This window comes from Ursus americanus, chromosome 33 (genome assembly GCF_024610735.1).
Source record: "Ursus americanus isolate L20-20 chromosome 33, mUrsAme1.1.p, whole genome shotgun sequence".
Taxonomy (NCBI): Eukaryota; Metazoa; Chordata; class Mammalia; order Carnivora; family Ursidae; genus Ursus; species Ursus americanus.
The window spans coordinates 30,090,118-30,109,832 of NC_142159.1; the positions used below are offsets into that span (position 1 = coordinate 30,090,118).

Sequence of the window (19,715 nt, forward strand, 5' to 3'; positions counted from 1 at the left end):
AGTCCTTTGTCTCCCGTGCCATTGTCACATCAGCAAACCGTGGGCTCGTGCACAGCTGGCCCCCACAAATGTTCAGTACACTAGGTTAGTGTGTGGTGCAGGCCTTAGGTGCTTAGGGAGCCGGTGATTCTTGGGAGTCTGGTCCTTCAAAAATGGTGGCAGGCCAGCTTGATTGAAGGCCCCCGAACACATGCCCACCAAACCGGAGTGGGCAAACTGAGAACACTGTCAGGGACTGGAAGACCACCTCTCTGAACCCTGCAGTGGGCTTGGGTTAGGGTCCCCACCTCCCATTAGCAGCCGCCGGCTGATCAAACTGCTGCTGAGGGAGTGGTCTTGCCAGCAGAGGGAGCCACAGCCCCGTCCCTGATCCGACGGCTGTGGCGGGGACAGCCGGGCACAGCCAGGTCCCTGTCTCTGCCTCGCAACTCTGCTCCAAACCGCGGAGTCCCACCCACAGAAGCGGCCACGGCCCTCCGAGGAGGTGCAGATGCCAGGGTGTTCTGAGCCTCAGCACCAGGAGGGGCTCAGCTCCCCTCCTTTTCCCCAGCACCAGCCACAAAACCTTGGCCTTCCGCCTGGGAGCTTTCCCAGGGCTGGGGTTCGGACGGAGTAAAGCACTCTAAGGAGACTGCAGAACTCGGTTTACATCTAATTTACTGTATTTTAAAGTCTGGGACGTTAGTGGGGAAGAGGCAGAGTGAGCACGGAGTTGGTCCAGACAGAAGTACATGCCTTGGTGGAGCTGAGGGACAGCAGGTAGTGCCCTTAGGACTTGTCTGGTGGCCCCAGTAGAGTAGCAGTGACGGGAGGTGGGGTCAGAAGATGCTGTAGAGAATCGCTGGGGTGAACCCACCCAGGGGAACTTTGTTTGTCCCTGCCCAGGCACGGAAGCTTCCACCCAGAAGCTGGGGAGGCTGCCTGTGAGTGCTAGCCTTGGGGCTTGCAGGGGCCAGGAGCCCTCCTGCTCCAGAGTCCTGTTCCTCTAGAAAGGTGCCGTCTGCATCTCTGTGGCTGTAGCTGGACCCAGTGGGGTCCTGGGCAGGAAGGCAGGGCTGCTGTCCCCAGCAGGCGCTAGCCCTCAGGCCAACTGAATGCCCTGGTAAAGACCGCCTTTCTGCTCACCCAGCTGCTGACCACATCATCAACCTGCCACCACAACTCCCTACCCTTTTCCAGATCCTGTCCCCTCCGGGAAGCGTTTGGAACCCAGCCAGAACCAGCTCCTGCCCTTCCCCCATCCACTTTCTACCAACATCTAGGACCTGAGTGGCCGCAGGGACTCAGAGCGGCCACTGGACCAAGCCCTCTCAAACCGATGCTAGCCCTTGCCACCAGAGGGACTGGTCCTTCACACAAGTGAGAGGTCCAGCCGCTCCGCTCAGTTGCCTCCCGTCCTGGGCTCAAGGCCAGTCCTGTATCTGATGTTCTCAGCCCGCCCACAGACTCCCTGTCCATCTTCCTGCTAATTCCTGCCTAAAGGACAGCACCGCGTGCCCAGCTCTGAGCCCGGGCAGGGCAGGGGGTCATGATGGCAAGAGCGGCTGCCGCAGCGGCAGCAGAGGATCAGGCCGGGGAGTCAGGCGATCCCTGCGTCCTAGACGGCAGACGCCCGAGCAGGGAGCCCTTTGCCGCCGCAGGAGAGTTCTGGGTGGGTGGGGGGTTTCAGACGGAGTCGCCGCGGGTCCAGGCCCAGGTTTCGGCGGTGGGCGCCTCCCCCGCCAGGTTGGGGAGAAGGGGGCCCTCGGTGGGCGGGGCGGCCAGCTCACGGCTCCGGGCCCCCGGCCCCCGGCGGCTGGGGCCGCGGGACGCGGCTGCGCTCGCCGTCGGACGTGCAGGCCTTGGCGGACAGCGAGCTCTCGCGGCCCGAGCGGAAGGCTGCCGTCACGGTCACCAGGTAGGCGGTGCTGGGCGCCAGGCCCTGCAGCGTGGTGCTGTTGCGGCCCGCGGGCACCTCCACGCGCTGCGCCGCGCCGCCCCCGCCCAGCAGCGGCCCGTACTGCACGTGGTAGCCGCGCACCGCGGCCGGGCCCAGCGCCGGGGCCCAGCTCACGCGCAGGCTCCGCGGCCGGGCATGCGAGATGACGATGCGCTGCGGCCCGGCCTCCTCTGTGGGGGGAGGGGGGAACGCGCGCGTGAGCGGGGCGGGGCGGGGCCTCCGCCCGGCCCCGCCCCGCCCCCGCGGCCCCCAACGGCGCCCGCCCCGCCCCCCCGCGCCCGGCTCACCCGGCAGCGTGTGCACCCGCAGGTACTGCGGCCTCACGAGGTGCACGTTGGACTCGGGCACCAGCGTCACCTCGTAGTCGGTGTCGGGGTTGAGGTTGACCCAGGCCCAGCCCGTGGCGTTCCCCGGCAGCTGTTGGCGACGCACGGTCCCCGGCTCAGCGCTGGGTGCCAGCTCCAACATGTAGTAGCCAGAGTCTGCGGTCAGCAGGGGCGGCCAGGCCAGGCGGAAGCCGCTGGACGTGACCTCAGAAGCACGGAGCTGCTGTGGCCGCATCGCGTCTGCGGGTGGTGCGGGGGGTCAGGTCTCCTCTTGCCCAGCCTGGGGCCCTGACTGCTGACTCAGGGAAGACCGGACCGGGAGATGTGGGGAACAGCCCAGGCCCCGCCACCCCAGCAGTGCTAACAAAACCCGAACCGGTGAGGGCTGGGGTGAGGAAAAGAGGGCAGTCGCCCACTTGGGACTTCCTCGCCTGCCTCAGCTGCAAACCCAGACAGGTGAGGCGCTGTAATGGCCACTTCCCACCACTCCGGTGGCCCCTCAAAGGTAGTGTCTGAGAACAGAGACCAGCCGCGCTCCCTAGCTCGAGTGGCCAGCACAGAGTGTAGGGTCAGCTCGGCTCCACGGTCAAGGTGAAGGGGCACCACTGGTGCAGCCAGAAGATGGGAGGCCACGGGTGGGGGGACACCCCGAGAAGTGAAGACAACTCCAGGAGTAGCTGGATGTGGGGTCAGAGTACTGCCTGCCTCAGGTTTCTAGGAGGAGGGCTGCAGAGTGGGACCCCCAAATGTGCATACTCCTGAGCCTGCGACACCACATGGCCATCTGAGCGACCATGCAAGTTGGTAAGGTTGATAAATGTCTGCGCAGGGTTATGCCCGTTGGGATCCTGACGCTTCCTCATTTAATGCTGGGTGCTCCAGCTGTCAGCCTGGCACTCATTCTCCTGCCCAGCCCCCATATTCAGATCCCAGGAGCCCCCACCCTACTGCCTCACTGCCCAGCGGCCTTGGGTTCTTCCTGTCCAGCTGCTTGCCTTTCCTCCTGCTGTCCCCTCCAGGCCCAGCCACAGTGGTTGACTCAGGGGCCACCCAGGTCCAGGTGTCCCTGGGGGAAACCTTTGGAAGGACCCCCTACTCTTCTGCAATCCGCAGTCCAGCCCCTTCCGGGTTTTGGTGGATGACTAACCCACAGGCAGAGACTCAGGAAGAAGCCTGGGGTTAGGGGCATTTTTCAGTGGATAGAGCTGGCAGAACCATAATCAGGCCCTTCATCTCCAGCCCCTCCCACTGTGAGGTTTGGCTGGGGGTGGGGGAGCGTGGGGGGTGGTCTATAAGAAAGTTGGTGGGGAGCTGCTAGCCCCTGCAGTGGCCCCTCCCTGGTCCAGCCTCCTCTCTAGCAATCCCTAAACCCACCATTGGTGCAAACGCACTCACGCTCCTCTGGGACTGTCCCTGCCCCTGGGGTGGTAGGGCCTGAGCTCTGTAGGAGGCAGTCCTAGCCCATCCCAACCTGGCTCTCATCCCCAGGTGTGGCGGCACCTGACACACAGACAGGAGCCTGTGCTGCCCATCTGCAGAGTCCTCAGGCCGGGACCCTCCTGCTTCCTCTCCATTTAACCACATCCCACCAGATGCAGCCCCTTGGTCTCCTGGCCTACTCCAGGCCCTCCACTCTGGGGTGGGCCTGTCAGCGGAGAACCCCACCTGGAGGTGTTTACTCAGGCTCGACCTTCTGTCCGGCCACAGCCCAGGCAGTGGGGCCTCCAGGGCACACGGCTGGAGTGCGCCCTGGAGGGATGCTCTGAGAAGCCATGTGTGTTGCCTCCCTGCTGAACCCCCACGAAGTGCCATTGTCCCCAGAGCCCTGGCCCCTGCTCCAGGCACTGGAGTTCCCCTCCCCCCACCTCTTCCGGGACCCTGCTGGGGTCCCCCCAGGTCCTGCCTCTTCCCACCTACCAAGAATGGACCCCCTCAGCTCCTGGGCAATGATGTGCAGGTCATCCATATCCACAAAGTGTAGGTGCTTCTCAGGGGGGGCCGAGGCAGCATCTGACAGCTCCAGGAGGTTGCCGCGGCCAGTACTGACGATGAAGACAGTGACACCCAGGTCCTTCAGTTCCTGCATGGGGGGCCCCACGGGGTCGCTGGAGCCGCCGTCCGTCACCCACACCAGCACCTTGGGCACCCCTGGCCGGGCCCCCGCCACCTCTGCAAACAGCTGCTCCTTGGCGTAAGCCAGCGCCAGGCCAGTGTTGGTGTCGCCCATGCGCTGGGCTGCGGCACGTATGGCATCCTGGACAGCCTCACCTGAGCTGTGCTGGCCGAAGGGGAACTCGGTGTACGGGCGGCTGCCCACATGCACCAGGCTGGTACGTAGAGCCCCAGGGCCCAGGGGCAGCAGGCCCACCAGCTGCCCCACAAACTCCCGAACTCGGGAGAACTCATAATGAGACACGCTGGCCGAGCTGTCCAACAGAAACAGCAGGTCCCCCTGGGGGGCCGATGCTGGGGGGCCTGGGGGAGAGGGGAGGGTTCAGCCCCAGGTGGTGGCCCCCAGACAGCCCCACACCCAAGGCAGAACCCCCAGGGTCTGAGCTTTCCCTAAGCTGAAGCTTGCCCTTACCCAAGTAGGCCCTGAAAGCCTGCTCAGCCTCACCCCCAAAAGTCCTGAAGGTGGCACCCCTGGGGGAAGGGGGAGAGGGGTCCTGAGCCAACAAGTGGCCCACAGTCTCAGTGGGTTCTAGCTCTGCACCCTGGTCATGTACCTGGGGTGCTCTCTGGGCTCAAGTCTCATCTGTAAAGGAGAGCCAACCCCTCCAAGCCCCTGACCCTCCCTTTGCTCAGCCGACTCTGTGCAGGCTAGAGCCAAGGGTCCTGGCCCAGCCCCCAGGAGTGTGGGTGGACAGGCCTGGGTCCCAGGGGCTTGGCTTCAGGCCCACAGCCCAGCCTCCAGGTAAAGCAACTAGTTGGGGGGCGGGGGGCAGAAAGTAGCTGGGGAGACTGGGGGCTGAGGTGGACAGATGAGGGGGACAAGAGCATGACCACAGCCCCTCCTACAGCCCATATGGCCAGGCTGGAATCGTGACCCCGCTCACAGATGATGTCACCCCTCCTTTGGACCTATCCTCTGCTCCATCTGGACCCAGGAAGCAGGTTACCTGCCGCAGCAGCCTGAGGGCCCACCAGACCCGCCAAGGCCTTCCCCTTGCTCCCGGTACCCCAGGGGGCAAAAGGACCCCTTCCACCACTGGGCCGAGGGCAGACCGGAGCTGGGGTGTCTCGGTTCTGATCAGTGCCTTGCGGCCTGTTTCCCCCAATCCGGTGGGGCGACTCTAGCCCTCTTACCATCCCGACCCTCTACTAAGCGTCATCCCAAGGAGAAGGAAACTGAGGCAGGCACCTCCTCCCCGACAGACATCTCTCCCTCCCTTTCCAGACCCCCGCCAACATCTGGCGCCCGCCTAGCAGCCTGGGGCACCTGGGCCCGCCCACCGCAGGTGGGTGGGGTGCCCTGCGGCCGCCTCTACCCCGCGGTGGCGGGAGGGAGGGAGACTGCCCCGCTCAGGCAGCGGGGGGTAGGGGCGCCGCCCGAGCTGGAGCCCAGCCCGCCGCCTGCCGCACTCACCACGTTCGGCGCCGCTCCGCGCCAGCGCCAGCCGCAGGCTCAGGGCCAGGCTGAGCGCCGTCCAGGGCAGCATCGCGCGCGGCGGGAAGGGGCGCGCTCGGCCTCCGCTCGCAGCTCGCTCGCTCGGGGACTGCAGGGCGCGCCGCCGCGCAGGCCGGACCCGACCCCGCCCCCGGGAGGCCCCGTCCCCGAGGCCCCGCCCCCGGTGCACACTCACCCCGCGTGCTGAGGCGCACAGGCTCCGGGAGGCGGGAGGCGTGCGCGCGGAAAGACCCAGGCGGGTAGCGACACGCAGCACTCACGGAGATGCGACCGCGCACACACGCGTGGGCGTGCACGTGCACAGACACTGAAGCTTGCTCTCCTGGTTGGGAGGCTTCGGTCCGCACTGCCCCCTGCCCAGGCCCCAGGCCAGGAGCCGAGCGGGAGCCATCATGCTGGACCACCCCCTGGCCCACCGCCCGTGACCCCCCAGTGCTATGAGTCCCTGATATCAGGCCCAAGGGAAACCCAGTGGTGTGACGGGGTGGGGGTGACACTGAGAACAAGGCCACCCTGGCAAGGCCCAGGCCCCGGAATCACCTGTAGCACAGGGCCCAGAGAGGGGCAGGTGTTGGGGCCTGGACACTTAGAAAGAAAACGTGCATTGGGAGGGGGCAGAGGTCTGAGGGGAGCTTTTTGAGGGACACAACCCCCCCCCCCACCCTACCTGGCTTCTTGGAGGAAGACGCATAGGGGCTGGGAATGGCTGGTTCAGGCCCTGTCCGTTGTGACCATGCCGGAACTACTGTTGTCCCCATACACCCTGCCCAATGAGGGGCCCAGGGCTTGACCCAAGATCCAACTCCAGGACCAAGGGCAGGCCCCCAGCCCTCTGGAGGGACCCATTAGCACCAGAGGTGGCTGACTGCGGGGTACATCCTGGGGCCACTCAGGCCTTGGGGCCGATTCCCTCCCCTTTGGCAGCAGTCAGATGAGGCCTCTCACTACTTTTTCTTTTTCTTTTCTTTTCTTTTTTTTTTTTTTAAGATTTTATTTATTTATTTGACAGAGAGAGAGAGCAAGAGCGAGAGAGGGAACACAAGCAGGGGGAGCAGCAAAGGGAGAGGGAGAAGCTGACTCCCCGCTGAGCAGGAAGCCTGATGTGGGGCTCATCCCAGGACCCTGGGATCATGACCTGAGCCGAAGGCAGACGCTTCACCGACTGAGCCACCCCGGCGCCCCAAGGTCTCTCACTGCTAAGAAGACCACTGCCTTCTCCAAGCCACTACTCTGTTGAGCTGGGAGGGCACAGGTCCCCCAGTGCGAGGTGGCAGGGGCGTCTCTGCCAGGATGTCTCCTCCCTTTCCCCCTCCCCAGGAGGGTGCTTAGCAGCCAGGACGGATGGGACTCAATGGTTTTCCTTCCTCCCTTTATGGCAGGTGAGACACTCTGTGAGACAGGCTGGAGCTCCAACTTTGCCTAAAAAAGGAAGTGGCTCGGCCAAGCTGGAGGAGCTGGGGCAGGAACAAGCGAGAACTGTGTCCCCGCTGCCCCCACCCCCTCGAAGGGAGTCTTGGCAGTGGTGGTGCTGGCTCAGCTCCACAGACCTCAGGCCTCTGCTGGGACCAGAAGCTGCCTGGTGCTTCCGCCTGGGCCCCGTTGTGGGAGGTGGGGGGTGGGCAATGGGCTTGGGCCCCTGAAGCCCAGGGTGTGCCTCCCAGGGGGCCTTGCTTGGCCCCCAGCCCCGAAGCACACAAGGCTGACCAGGACTGCGGCTGCTGCTGGGGACAGTGAGTAGAGGCCATGGCCAGGCAGCAGCAGCTGGAGGCTGGGGCTCCAGCCTCGAGCTGACCCAGGGGGCATTGGGGTTGAGGTGTGTAGGTAAACCAAACACTTCTTGGTTCATCCTCCCTCTCACTGGGCACCCACTGCCAGGGGCAAGGAGCTGGGCCCTGTGGCAAGGGAGCAGCTCCCCTGCTTGTCCCCCAGCTCCTGTGCAGCAGGCCGGCCTCAGTCACACTTCGGCCTGTGCTGCTGGGCTGACAGGGAAGTTTCCGTCCCTTCTGGAAAAACTGAGTGGGTCTTCTTGGCTATGACTCAGGCCCTCGAGGAAGCAGCCGCCCTCCTCCCTCCAGCCTCTCCATCAGAGGGAGAAAGGATGAGAGGCCCAGTCTTAGGATTGGGCTGCCAGGGCCTCTGCCCAGACTTGGCTGAGCTCGGCCACCAGCCCTGGTGGAGTTCTTCCTCAGCTCTGCCCAGTCATTCCTGCTGCTCGCGCGGAGCTGAGTTCTCACCTGACTCCCAGGAGAGGCTCCCCCCACCCCCCTAACTGGTCAGCTCTACTCCCCTGGCCCCCTGCTCTGCCCTGAGGCCCTCCTGCTGCCAGCATCCGTGGCAAGTCTCATTCCAGCGTCCTATACTTCCCAACGGGAGACATGGGCAGATGGAGGGCCCCCAGGGAGCGTGGGGGTCAGCCAGGAGTGTAACAGTCGGGGTCAGGGCTGGGCTTGAGGCAGACGCCAGAGGAAGCACAAATATAATTGTCCGGAAACCTCCTCTCAGAAGAAAGACAGGCTGGGAGGCCAGGGGGTTGAGAAGGCCAGAGGCAGCCAGGACACAGCAGGCCCTGCCCACACGCCCTCTCCCTCCCCCAGGCCCAGCCCCTGCCTTGGCCCAGTCTGAGAGCTCCAGAGCATCACTTCCTGGCGCTGGCCCACCCCGCCCTCTGCTCCACAGGCAGGTGGAGGGGGTTCTGTGAAACCCAGGGACACTGCTCTCTGAAGGCTCTGCCCCTGCCCCCACAGGGTCCACGGGAACACTCCCTCCTCCGCACAGTCCAGGCCTCTGCAGAGAAGAAGGGCCTTTTGTCCCTAGCTCACTGTGGTCATGTTGACCCTAGGGAAAAGGGCAGCTCCCGGGCCCTCTGACCCCAGCCTGAGGGCATTCTGGGTCCCCACCCTCACCCAGTGGGGTGCCCTGTGCCACTGATTTTTCTGTTTATACCTCACATATGCACCATGCACGTGCCCGGGGGTGGGGGGGGGCACAGAAACAGGAACAGGGGTTGCTGTGGTCCTGAGGTGGGGTGTTGGGCAAGCCGGAGGCCCCCAGAACCCACCTCACAACAGTAAGGGGGGCAGGGGGAGGGGCGGCCAGAGCAGCAGGGCCCAGAGGCCCCTTCTGCCACCTGCCCAGCTGCTGCACCCACATATCCTTCTAGACCCCACCTGCCTGTTTGTGGTCAGGGACATGGCAGCACCTGAGAGACCAGGCCTGAGGGTCTGGAGGTCCTGTCGTCTCACTCCCCAGGAGCCCAGGCCTGCCCCTCTGCCATCCCAGAGCAGAATCCTACTCAGGTCCCCCCTGGCAACAGCAAGGTGGGCAGCTTGGGCGTGGGGTGGGTACCACCCTGTCTGTGTTCATCCCATCAGGTCTGTGCTGGGGCCAGCCACTTGACAGATTCTGCTCTGGGGACATGCAGACACCCTGTCCTCCGAGGGCTGCCAGGCTGGATGGGGGGCAAGCAGTGGTGTGCTTGCCAAGATGCGTGTCAACTGATTTTCCCTGACAAGGGTGAGGCCATGTCAGACCAGGTGGGCACGAGCTACAGGAGGTGCCAAGACCCTAGGGTGGAAGCTGGCCTGTGTGTGTCAGGGCAGTAAGGAGGCCTGGGGGGGCAGAAAGGGTGGGGCGGGTTGTGGGGCTTTCATGGGGGAGTCAAGAGCCCATGGTGTGTGCAGGGACAGGTAGATGCCAGGGGGCTGATGCCAGGCATCTAAGGGGCTCCCAGGGAGCTACTGTCTTAGGTAGATCCTAGTGGACGGGGGGTGGGGAAGAAAGAAAGGCTGGCATTCAGACTCCCGAGTTTCTGGCTTGTGTGGAGGCCTGAATAGTGTGCCCCTCCTGAGGTGGGAGCCCCGCTCTGGTTCCCTCTGCCGGAACCTTCCGCAGATGATCACTACACCCGGCCCCAGCCCCAGGCAGGGCCCAGACCAGTTTGGACTGGTAAGCAGAGACCAGGGAGGGACAGACCAGTGTCAGCACCTTGGTGGGGGCTCCCCAGAGGTCAGGGTAGGGCCCAGGGGCAGGGGGAGGCACTTAGCCCTCAGAGCCAGCACTAGGCACTGCCTACTGCTAGCCAGCTCACCCACCCAGCCCAGCTGCAGTCCAGCACCCCTGGCCTAGCCCACATGCCTGGATGGGGGCAGGGCTGATACCAGGTGTGTGGCTCGGGTGAATGACCTGGCCAGCTCTCCTGGACCCCTACGAGCTGCCACCAAGGTCTGAGGGTGTGCCTGCAGACACCTGAGCTCCCGTCCCAGGAAATACTTTGTGAATGAATAAATGACCTCAGGCAGGTCAAGGAACTTTAGAGAGCGTAATCTTCCCATCTCTGGGGTTGGGACAATGTCTCTGCCTGGGGTGTTAGGGAAAGCAGACAGAGGGATGCATGCACATGTACACACACACACACACACACACTGTGGAGAACCCCCATGACCTGGCACACTTACAGGGCAGGGCCCTGGGCACCTGGGCAAAGAGCATTTGTTGCCCGAAGTAGAGATTTCTGCCTGCCCCAGCAGTAACTCAGTGCTTCTGCCCTTGGCTTTCCCGACTGGCCCTCTACAAGCAGACCACTAGGCCCCTTCCGTTAACCCCTTACGGCCCCCCACAGGTGCTCCTTTTGCGAGTGGGTGGGGCAGAGCTGGGGCGGAGGCAGGTCGTCCCTGGGGTCAGCTAGAGGCCATGCAGGGCTCCGGGGCAGGCCCGGGAAGTTGGGACACACCTTCGGAACCCTTGAGGCTCAGGCAGCTGAGCTCCCCACCAAGCCCCCCCCCCCCCACCAGGCCCAGCTGTTGTTTTGATGACTCTGGGGCCAGGCACATCCTCAGGAGAGTCCTCATCTTCGGAGCCGGGCCAGAGCCTGCCCAACCTTGGGCAGGAGGGGAAGGAAGGCGGCTTCAGACCAGGGGAAGCTATCCTTGGACCCTGGGCAGCTGGCCAGGCTCCTGTCTGACTGGGCGCAGACAACTGGAAAACCCCAAGAACTCCTGTGGGATCTCAGCCAGCCGCACACCGGGCTCTGCTCAAGGCCACGGAATGAGCCTGAACCCTGTGCCCCGATCTTTGGGCGCATCTGAGTCTGACCCTGGGGTCACACACAGAGCCCTGCTGGCAACATGGTGTGCCCGATCCTTTAAGAGGCCTTTTGGCTACCCCTAGATTCTGGACAAATTACAAGAAACACATTTTTTTTTTTTTAAGTAATCTGGGGGCGCCTGGGTGGGTCAGTCGGTTAAGTGTCTGCCTTTGGCTCAAGTCCTGGGATGGGCCCATGTCGGGCTCCCTGCTCAGGGGGAGCCTGCTTCTCCGTCCCGCTTGTGCTCTTTCTCCCACACTCCCTCTCTCTCAAATAAATACAGTCTTTTAAAGAGCTAAATAAAAGCAAATTCCTTTATAAAAAATTTTTGAAAAAATAATCTGCACACCTAACGTGGGGCTTGAACTCACAACCCCGTGATCAAGAGTCACATGCTCTTCCAACTTGAGCCAGTTGGGCGCCCCAAGAAACACCCTTTTATTTTTATTTTTTAGATTTTATTTATTTGACAGAGAGCGAGAGAGCACAAGCAGGGGGAGCAGCAGAGGCAGAGGGAGAAGCACACTCCCCGCTGAGCAGGGAGCCCGATGTGGGGCTCGATCTCAGGATCCTGGGATCATGACCTGAACCAAAGGCAGATGTCTAATGGACTGAGCCACCCGGGTGCCCCAAGAAACACAATTTTAATACACTGCTGGGCTTACAAGGAAGTAAATATCTTCAAGGCTCCCCCCAAATTAAAAACACTAAGAATAAATAAATAAACAAACAGAAGGGTAATGAGCAGAAACCCAGGAAGATGAAAGGAAACAGGTGGGACAGCAGCGAGGCCCCTCGACACAGGGATGGAGAGGCGCACCCGCGATTAGGAAAGGACCTGGCACCCGAGCAGGGCCCAGGTAACGCATGCTTTGCAGAGGGACTCCTTCCTGGCGGGACGTGTCCTCAGGGTCTCCACAGGTACGGGCTGACAGTGGAGAAGGAGCGCCCATTCAAAGAAACAATATACTATTAGAATCAGCAGAGACAACAAGTATCTGATTTGGACCCCCCAAAGAGTAAGAAATTGGAATTGTTAGGTACAGAATATAAAATAACCAAATGTGAAATGCTCAAGAAACTGAAGCAAAACTGGAATCCAAAAATGGCACATGCGTGAAGAGACCATCAAAAAGGAGATCTGAGTAAGAAACAAGTATAACTTCTAGATATGATAATAAAATAACTTAAAATTAAATGAATGCGTTAATTGGCAGATTAGACAGAACCAAAGAATTAGCGAAACTGGAAGAAGATGAAGACATTGCCCAGAATGCGGCCAGAGAGCGGGGAAGCCGGAAACACAACAGAGAGGCGAGCGGAGGCTGGGAGGAAAGGGGAAGAGATGCTCCCACAGGAGAGGCCAACTTGGAGACACGGCAACGGCTGAGAATTCTCCAGAACTGATGAAGGGTAGGGGTCTGCAGGGACGGGACACACAGTATATACCAAACGGGTGAATGAGAGCGTGTCCACCACTGGAAACACGCTCCAAGCCAAACACGGGGAAGACAGAGCTTCAACTTACCCAGAGAACCTGTCTCGATGCTCGCCCCCCCCCCCCCCCCCGGCTGAGCCCTGCAAGGCCTGGGGCTGCTGGCCACTGCTGACCTGCAACCAGGTGCTTCCCGGGCAAGTCTCGCCACTTCTGGAACCCTCCGGGGGCCCGCGGACTGACCACGCATGGGGCCCGCAGGGCTGCCCCCCCGTGCGGCACAGAAGCCAAGAGGCCCCCCTTTCCCTGGGCCTGGCCAGGCGCCCCTTCTCCGAGACGCACCTCCCTCCTCCCTGGGGGCTCCCCAGCGCCCCCGCCTCGGAGAGGACTGCGGCGGGGGGGGGGGGGGGGGAGACCTTGGGGAGGCGGGGACCGCGGTTCGGGGGAGTCTGGCGCCACCTCGCGGCCACTCGGAGCACCGCGTACGAAGCCCCGAGGTCGGCCCGCGATCGGCGAGGACGGAACTGGGACGCCGGGCCCGAGCTCGCAGGCCTGAGGCTCTCCCGTGCGGCGCGGGAGGAGCTCGGGGGCCCTCCCGGATCTGGAAGTCTTGTCCTTTGGCGAGGCCTCCGGGGCTCACACCCAGGCGCAGAGCTGCTCCTCCCCGTCGGGGCGGCGTCCCACTCGCCCGCGGTCGCTGCGCCCCGGGTGGCGGCGGGGTCCCGGGGTCCAAGTTGGGGGCGGTAGCAGCGTGCGGAGGCGCCGGGCCAGGCGGGTGCGGGCGGCCGAGGCCAGCACGAGCAGCGGAGGCAGCGAGAGGAACCCGAGGACGATGAGCGCCGCGGAGCCTCGGTCCGAGAGCAGCGCGCGGCACGCGGGGCGGGGCGCCGGGTGAACCTGCGGGGAGGCGAGCGGTCGCGCGGGGCGGGGCGCGGCGGGGCGCGGCGGGCGCGGCCTGGGAGCAGGTGGCCCCGCAGTGGCCGGGGGCGGGGCCTGAGAGATGACCCGGGGAGGGACTAGTGGACCGGGCGCGGCGCGTGGTCAGTGCGAACCTGAGGGCTGGGGCCCAGGCGCGGGTCGGAGGTCTGGCGCCTCGGGGTGGCTGCGGCTGGCCGTGGCCAGGCATTTTTGAGTCGAGAATGGGAGATCCGGGGCCCAAGCGGCAACTGGCCCGAGTGGGAGTCCCTTGAGGGGAGGCTCAGAAACTTGTTTCCCGATTGTCCCGTCCCGGCTTTCCTCCGGTCTCTGCTCCCCCGGGGCTCTTCCCTAGGTTGGCATCTGACCTCGGGCTCCCGCCCGCGCCCCTCCCCAGATGGCGCCGCCTTCTCTTCTTCGGGCCCGGCTTCAGTCCCCCGCCCCCGCCTCAAGCCTACGGAAGGAGGACCCAGGGCACGTCTCCCTACGGGCCCTCTCCTGAGACCAAGCCACAGCCCATTCCACACGGGGCAATCCAGCCCGGCGCAGGGGGAGGGGGTGTCTCCGAGTAGCTGTGGGGACGGGTAGGCGTGGTGCACTGGAGAACTTTGGCAATAGCTTCACCTTCTCTTCCTGGAAACCCCCCTCCCCTTCCCGCCATGCCCAGCTGTCCAGGCCCTGGTGGCCCTTGGTACCGGGCTAGGGGGCCTCGCAAGGGGAGGGAGCTCTCCGCTCCAGTGACAAACAAAAGCTCTTCTTCTGCTGTGGCTGCGGGGGGGGGGGGTGCTTGGCAGACGAAGGGGCCTTCCAGGGAGGGGCACATATGTCTCTGGGGACAAGGGGGCCATGCTGAAAGGGCGAGATTCACCTACAGCCCCAGGGCCCTGCACTTCTGCAGGACCCCCCACTCCCTAGGGCCCCAGCCAGCCCCCACCCTGCCCCTGGAGGGCTTAGCTCACCCTTGAGTGGCACAGGAATCCCAGGTACACGATGGCAGCTGCTGGCAGCAGCACCAGCAGGAACACGGTTGCAGGCAGCAGCAGGTGCAGCAGGAGTCCCGCCAGGGCCTGGCCAGGCAGCAACAGGGTCCCAAGGCCTTGGACAGCCAGGCCTATCCACCCTGGGGTCGTCAGGGCTGAGGCCTGGCAGTCAGGGAATCTTCCTGGCAGCATGGGTGCCGTGTCGGAAGTGCCCCCTCCCTCATCCTCCTCCGTCTCCTTCTCCTGTTCACTCATGCTCTCGCGGGCAACAGGCCTAGTAAGTTCCCAGAGGTAGGCAGACGGCAGGACCTAGGTCCCCAGGTCAGACTCCCACCCAGACCCCAGCAATCATTGTAGACCCCGAGGGAGGACAGCACCCTGGCCCAGGTAGGTCCAGCTCTGACCATCAATCTCCAGGGCCACACCACTGCCTCAGTTTCCCCTGCTGCCAGGCTGGGCCTCTCTCTACCAGGCGACTGCAGCTCCGGCCCTGGTCGGTCTCTTGTGTGTTCTGGTCAGGGCTTGCACAGCTGTCCCGGCACTGGGGCCCTCCTCCCTCCCGGTCCCGCCCTCTCCCCGCTTCCAGCTCCCCTACACAACGACTTCATTTCATAGGTCTTGACTCCAACAAGGGCCCCATCAGTTGTTGCTGATTTGAGGTGGCCACTCACCGCACTTCCCAGCCTTAGTCCCTACTGGTGCTCTCATTCCCAAACCCGGCCTCTCTCAGCCTCAGTAAAATGGAAAACACTGGGTGCCTAGACTGTAGGGCTGTGGAGAGGGCATGTGGGCCATGCATGTGAAGTGCTTAGCGCAGGACTCAGCACACAGTAGGTGCTCAATAACAGCAGCTATGATTACAAGCATCCTTTGTGTTGGAGTCTCATCCATCCTGAAAACAGTGAGAACATGCACTGTTACTTCAACTGGGGAGAAAGCATTCCCTGCTCTTCTGTAAACCCCAACTAGTTTCCCCAGATATTACTGAAATGCTCTTAACTCCTAACAGACGTTAGCTTTTTCTGGTATAGCACTTGGCATGTTAAACACCACTTACATAACTAGCTGACACTTGGAGTGGGTTGCCTGTCAGCTCAATGAACAAGCTACGCGTAAGGCATCAGATATGAACGTCTCCCTTTCACACCTTCTCCCGCCATTGGCTTTATCATGTCCAACTTTTCTTCTAACATTTTCCAGAGCGTAATTCCCTTCAGACACATGAATGGCAGATGGCAACGATCGTGCACAGTGGGTTTAAGGAATGCAAGCCGAAGACAGGCCCCTGTGAGGACGTGAGCTGAGGCTCCACGTGGCACATGCCAAGTCCCGTTGCCCGAAACACACACGCGACTTAACTGTTTTCACGGGCACACACATATCCAGATCTTATAGTAGCTGTTTTTTTATTCAGATAATGAATTTAGGGTAAAAATGTTGCAAATGATAATGTTCAGATGCAGAGTTCAGGTGGAGAGAGTACCTGTCTAGTCTCCTAAGCTCCAGCCTCTGCTCAGGTCCCTCTCGCATTCATTCGGTCCTGCAGTAAAGACTGGCTGAGCTCCCGCAGTGTGCCAGGACAGCTCTAGGCTCTGTGGACTCCATGGTAAAGGAGGCCAATGTGGGCCTCTGCCCTGTAGGGGACAGCTCTGTGTGGGTACCCTGACAGGCCTGCAGGAGTCCATAGCTGAATGAGCTGCAGGGCTCCAGGCTGTGGCAGAAGGTGGAGGACCAGCCAGGGCCTTCAGGACACTTCATCCCTAGGAGTGTGTTTGCATGGATGGGGAGGGCTGAGGGTGGTGGGAAAGCTATGACCACCCACGTTGCCTCCCAGTGGACAGTCACAAGAGGCAGCTGGACAGGGGGAGGCTGCAGGAGCCAGCTATACCTTCCTCTCCTGTCTGGGCTCTGGACAGGTGGCCTTACTCAGGGACTGGGGATGGTAAAGTTCCCTTGGGGTCAGGGCCCCAGAATCAAGGTGACCAATCCTGGAGGCCTTACTGAGGTCCCCTCCTGAAGCACCTCTTCCCACCCTCTGGACTTGGCTCTCCTAAAAGTCCTCTCTTTGACTCCCTCCTTCTAGCGTCCAGGCAGGGCTCTGCCCCTTTCACAGCCTCTGCAGAGTTCCTCAACCTACACCCACGGGGCTTCCTACTACCCACAGCGTCATCCCGGTTGCCTGGCATCAATGGTAACTCTTCCCTCCTGGCGTGGCATCTGTATGGGGGGAGGGGTCCCACTTACCCTGTTCACCTCTCCAGCCTGGAAGCAGGAGAAAGGCCAAGCTCCAGCCCCAGAGGTGGTCTTAGCCAGCAGGGACAGAAGTGGGTGAGGGGCAGGACCCGAGGGAGGGACCCAAGGGAAGGCGCGTGGGTGCCTCCCTGGGCAAGTCATGGCACAGCAAAGGCTATGGGCCTGTTTCTGCCTGCCTGGTCTTTGTCTCCCAGGAGGGAGGCCAAGCCAGGAGCCCTGGCACTTGGCAGGGGAGGAAAGGTGCTGGGGTAGGGGCTGCTGCCAGCCCGCAGGGTGTCCCCTTAAGTTGCTGGGTAAACAGTGCAGAGAAGTGGCCCTCAGCCTGGCCCAGGAGGCAGCACTGCTCTCCCCACCCCACAGCAGCAGTTCTGGTCTTCTAGCCCTCTGGAAGTGACAGCCCCACCTCCACACCTTCAGAAGGACTTTCATGAGAGGGCTACCAGGCTGCGGCTTGCCCGGGAACCATATGGAGAGGACCCCCCACTGGAGGACAGAACCCCAGGGTGAACTCCCTCTAGGGGTAACTGGGAGCTAAACCCTTCAGAAGGCTGAGTGGTAGCCTGGTCCCCTGGGGAGATGGTGGTGGTGGTGGGGCGGTTCATATTGGCCAGGGGACACAGGGCTGGGGATGGCCAGGGGCCTCCAGCATCCATGAGGGATTCCTGTTCTTCCCAGATGGACTCCGGGAGCTCCCAGCCAGGGGAACAGAACGGGACAGAGGCGGGGGCTGAGCAGGAACTTCGGTGGGTGGAGCTGGGCTCAGAGGAGGCCCTGGGAGCCAGGACAGAGGGGCCCAGTGCCCGGCAAGCCTGGGGGCGCCTGCTGCAAGCTGTGTGGAGGGGTCACCTGGGCCTGGCGACAAGGCTACTGCGTCAAGGGGCCAGTGTGGAGGAGAGGTGAGCCCCAGGGCTGGACCAAGAATCTTCACCAGGTCAGAGTTGGCAGGGGTCCCTTCTCTGGGCAGGGCAGCAAGGGCCCTTCTACCGGCGCCCCTGCCCTCATCCATGCCACCCTCACTGTCCACAGGGACCACACCGGCAGGACCCCGCTCCACCTGGCCGTGCTGCGCGGGCACGTGCCCCTGGTGCGTCTCTTGCTGCAGCGCGGGGCCGCGGTGGGAGCTGCCGACAGAGCCGGGCGCACACCACTGCACGAGGCCGCCTGGCACGGGCACTCGCGAGTGGTCGAGCTCCTTCTGCGGCGCGGGGCCCCAGCGGCGGCGCGCTCGGGGGCCGGCCTCACGCCGCTGCACTGGGCCGCGGCGCTGGGCCGCACACTGCTGGCCGGGCGGCTGTTGGGCGCGCCGGGACCAGGCCCCGCGGCAGCGGATGCGCGCGGCTGGACCGCGGCACACTGGGCGGCTGCGGGCGGCCGGCTGCCGGTGCTGGAGCTGCTGGCGGCGGACGGCGTGGGCCTGGACGGCGCCCTGATGGTGGCGGCCGCGGCCGGGCGTACGGCGGCGCTACGCCTCCTCCTAGCGCGCGGGGCGCGGGTGGACGCCCGGGACAGCGTGGGGAGCACCGCGCTCGGCGTGACGGCGAGTCTGGGCCGCAGGCAGGTACTTCTCGCCCGGACTGCCGGGAGGGCGCAGACAGGCGGAAGAGCCTGGAGGGTGGGAGGGTGGCTGGGAGGGGCCGGCTGCCGGGGGCTCGAAGGCTGCTTCGCCGGTGTCTCCCGTTTGTAACCTCTCTTGGAGGGCCGGTGAGGTTAGCATTCGGACTTCATGCTGGTGACTGGCAGCAACAAACCTACAGCGAGCGCCAGGAATGTCCTTGAGTCCATCAGGACCCCGGGCATTGGGAAGGGAGGCCGTGGGCTGCTCAGTCTCGGATTTTATCTGAGGGTATTTGGGACAGGTGGTTGTCTGGGAGCGGAGTCCCTCCAGGGTGGCAGGGGTGCGGGCTCATTTTTACCAAATGGGGAAGCAGCATTGAGAAAGAGGCTGTTAGGTGGGGAGGCCAGATGAGGTGTGGGTCAGGGCCAGCCTCTGCCCTCTCCTTCCCACCTCTTCTAGGACATGGAGGTGCTGCTTGACCATGGGGCAGACCCCAGCCTCAAGGACAGGCACAGTCGCTCTGCACTCCACAGGGCTGCTGCTGGTGGGCACCTGCCCGCGATCCAGCTGCTAGCAGCCTGGGGGGCGGAGGTGGATGCTCGAGACTCTTTGGGCCTCACACCCCTACACCACGCTGCTCGGGGAGGCCACACAGAGGTCGCCAGCCACCTCCTAGACAGGGGAGCGCAGGTCAATGCTGCTGGATGGCTCCACAAGACCCCCTTCACCTTGCCATGGATCACGGCCACGGCCCCACCGCAGAGCTTTTGCTGTGCCGAGGGGCTAGCCCCACCCTGAGGACACAATGGGGTGAAGCGGTCCAGGACCTGGTGTCCGAGGGGGCCTGCCGCAGGTACTGCCCACCCTTTGCAGAGAGCAGTAGTGGGAGGGGCACACAGCCCAGAGGCCATGAGCCAGACGGAAGTCTTCGGGCTCCCACAGCCTTCAGAGTGCGCCAGGCTCCTCTCCTCTGGACAGAGGCTGCCTGCCTGCCTGAGGGGAGAACAGCTGAGAGGTTCCCAGAAGAGAAGGGGACAGCGGCTTCAGCTCCAGTAATGGACCTGGGACTGCCCCACTGCCCCCTGGGGGCACACTGCCCGGGCAGCTCCAGCCTTCCCCACACTATTTCGCAGAGAGACTGAGTCGTGGCAATAGATCTGACTAAAACCTGACAGTCTCCCCTGGGTCCGCCATGGGGCTGTCACCCTCGGCTGCTGTCGCGGTACATGGGGATGCTCTTCCTGTAAACAGTATTTGTCTGTCAGCATCCATTTGTCACAGGGCCAAACCAATGGCCACAGTTGTTTACATCTCCCCTGTGACCCAGGGCCCGCTCTCATAACTGCTGTCTTACCTCTCACACACCCAGTTGATCTTCCCCCAGTCCTAAATTACCTAGGGTCAGGTACCAGACAACTAGGGACGGGCCCTATGCAGCAAGGACCACTGGGATTCTCAGACAAGCCAATCCTAAACTGTTTCCCTTGCTCTGCCTTGTCTTTCCTGTGGGAACCCCAATAAAGGCTCTGGCTCGAGCTTGCCGCTCCTTCCTGCTTCTGCCTCCAGAGGATACTGGCACCCCTCTCTGTGGCTCTGTAGGG

General features: G+C 63.0%; 3 protein-coding genes across 4 annotated transcripts; 1 reads left to right on the forward strand and 2 right to left on the reverse strand.

Moving 5' to 3' along the window:
• Positions 1-640: 640 nt before the first annotated feature.
• On the reverse strand, positions 641-6,006 carry VWA1 (von Willebrand factor A domain containing 1). 2 transcript variants are annotated; one of them, XM_045803425.2, is made up of 4 exons: positions 5,852-6,006; positions 4,183-4,740; positions 2,227-2,505; positions 641-2,109 (listed from the first exon to the last, which is right to left on the reverse strand). In XM_045803425.2, the coding sequence occupies exons 1-4, from the start codon at positions 5,922-5,924 to the stop codon at positions 1,766-1,768; spliced, it is 1,254 nt and encodes a 417-aa protein (XP_045659381.1). In that variant the 5' UTR covers positions 5,925-6,006; the 3' UTR covers positions 641-1,765. The 2 variants fall into 2 exon arrangements, with proteins under 2 accessions (XP_045659381.1, XP_087714402.1); XM_087858276.1 differs by having other exon boundaries at positions 641-2,505.
• A 5,948-nt stretch (positions 6,007-11,954) lies between these two features.
• Positions 11,955-16,942, reverse strand: TMEM278 (transmembrane protein 278). The gene is made up of 2 exons (XM_045803422.2): positions 14,286-16,942; positions 11,955-13,308 (listed from the first exon to the last, which is right to left on the reverse strand). The coding sequence occupies exons 1-2, from the start codon at positions 14,559-14,561 to the stop codon at positions 13,048-13,050; spliced, it is 537 nt and encodes a 178-aa protein (XP_045659378.2). The 5' UTR covers positions 14,562-16,942; the 3' UTR covers positions 11,955-13,047.
• ANKRD65 (ankyrin repeat domain 65) lies at positions 16,928-19,029 on the forward strand. Its single transcript, XM_045803424.2, is given in 8 exon segments — positions 16,928-17,085; positions 17,087-17,134; positions 17,137-17,176; positions 17,179-17,455; positions 17,586-18,117; positions 18,574-18,835; positions 18,838-18,948; positions 18,951-19,029. Coding segments are annotated over 8 exon segments (1,416 nt in total). The 5' UTR covers positions 16,928-16,986; the 3' UTR covers positions 18,998-19,029.
• The last annotated feature ends 686 nt before the right edge of the window (positions 19,030-19,715 follow it).

Excerpts from the sequence above, each read along its gene's own strand:
- TMEM278 (XM_045803422.2), bottom strand. The coding sequence starts at position 14,561 with ATGAGTGAACAGGAGAAGGAGACGGAGGAGGATGAGGGAGGGGGCACT. Across the intron at positions 13,309-14,285 it reads GATTCCTGTGCCACTCAAGG|GTTCACCCGGCGCCCCGCCC; the intron begins GTGAGCTAAGCC and ends GCCTCCCCGCAG.
- VWA1 (XM_087858276.1), bottom strand. The coding sequence starts at position 5,924 with ATGCTGCCCTGGACGGCGCTCAGCCTGGCCCTGAGCCTGCGGCTGGCG. Across the intron at positions 4,741-5,851 it reads GCGGAGCGGCGCCGAACGTG|GCCCCCCAGCATCGGCCCCC; the intron begins GTGAGTGCGGCA and ends CCTCTCCCCCAG. Across the intron at positions 2,506-4,182 it reads GCTGAGGGGGTCCATTCTTG|ACGCGATGCGGCCACAGCAG; the intron begins GTAGGTGGGAAG and ends CACCACCCGCAG.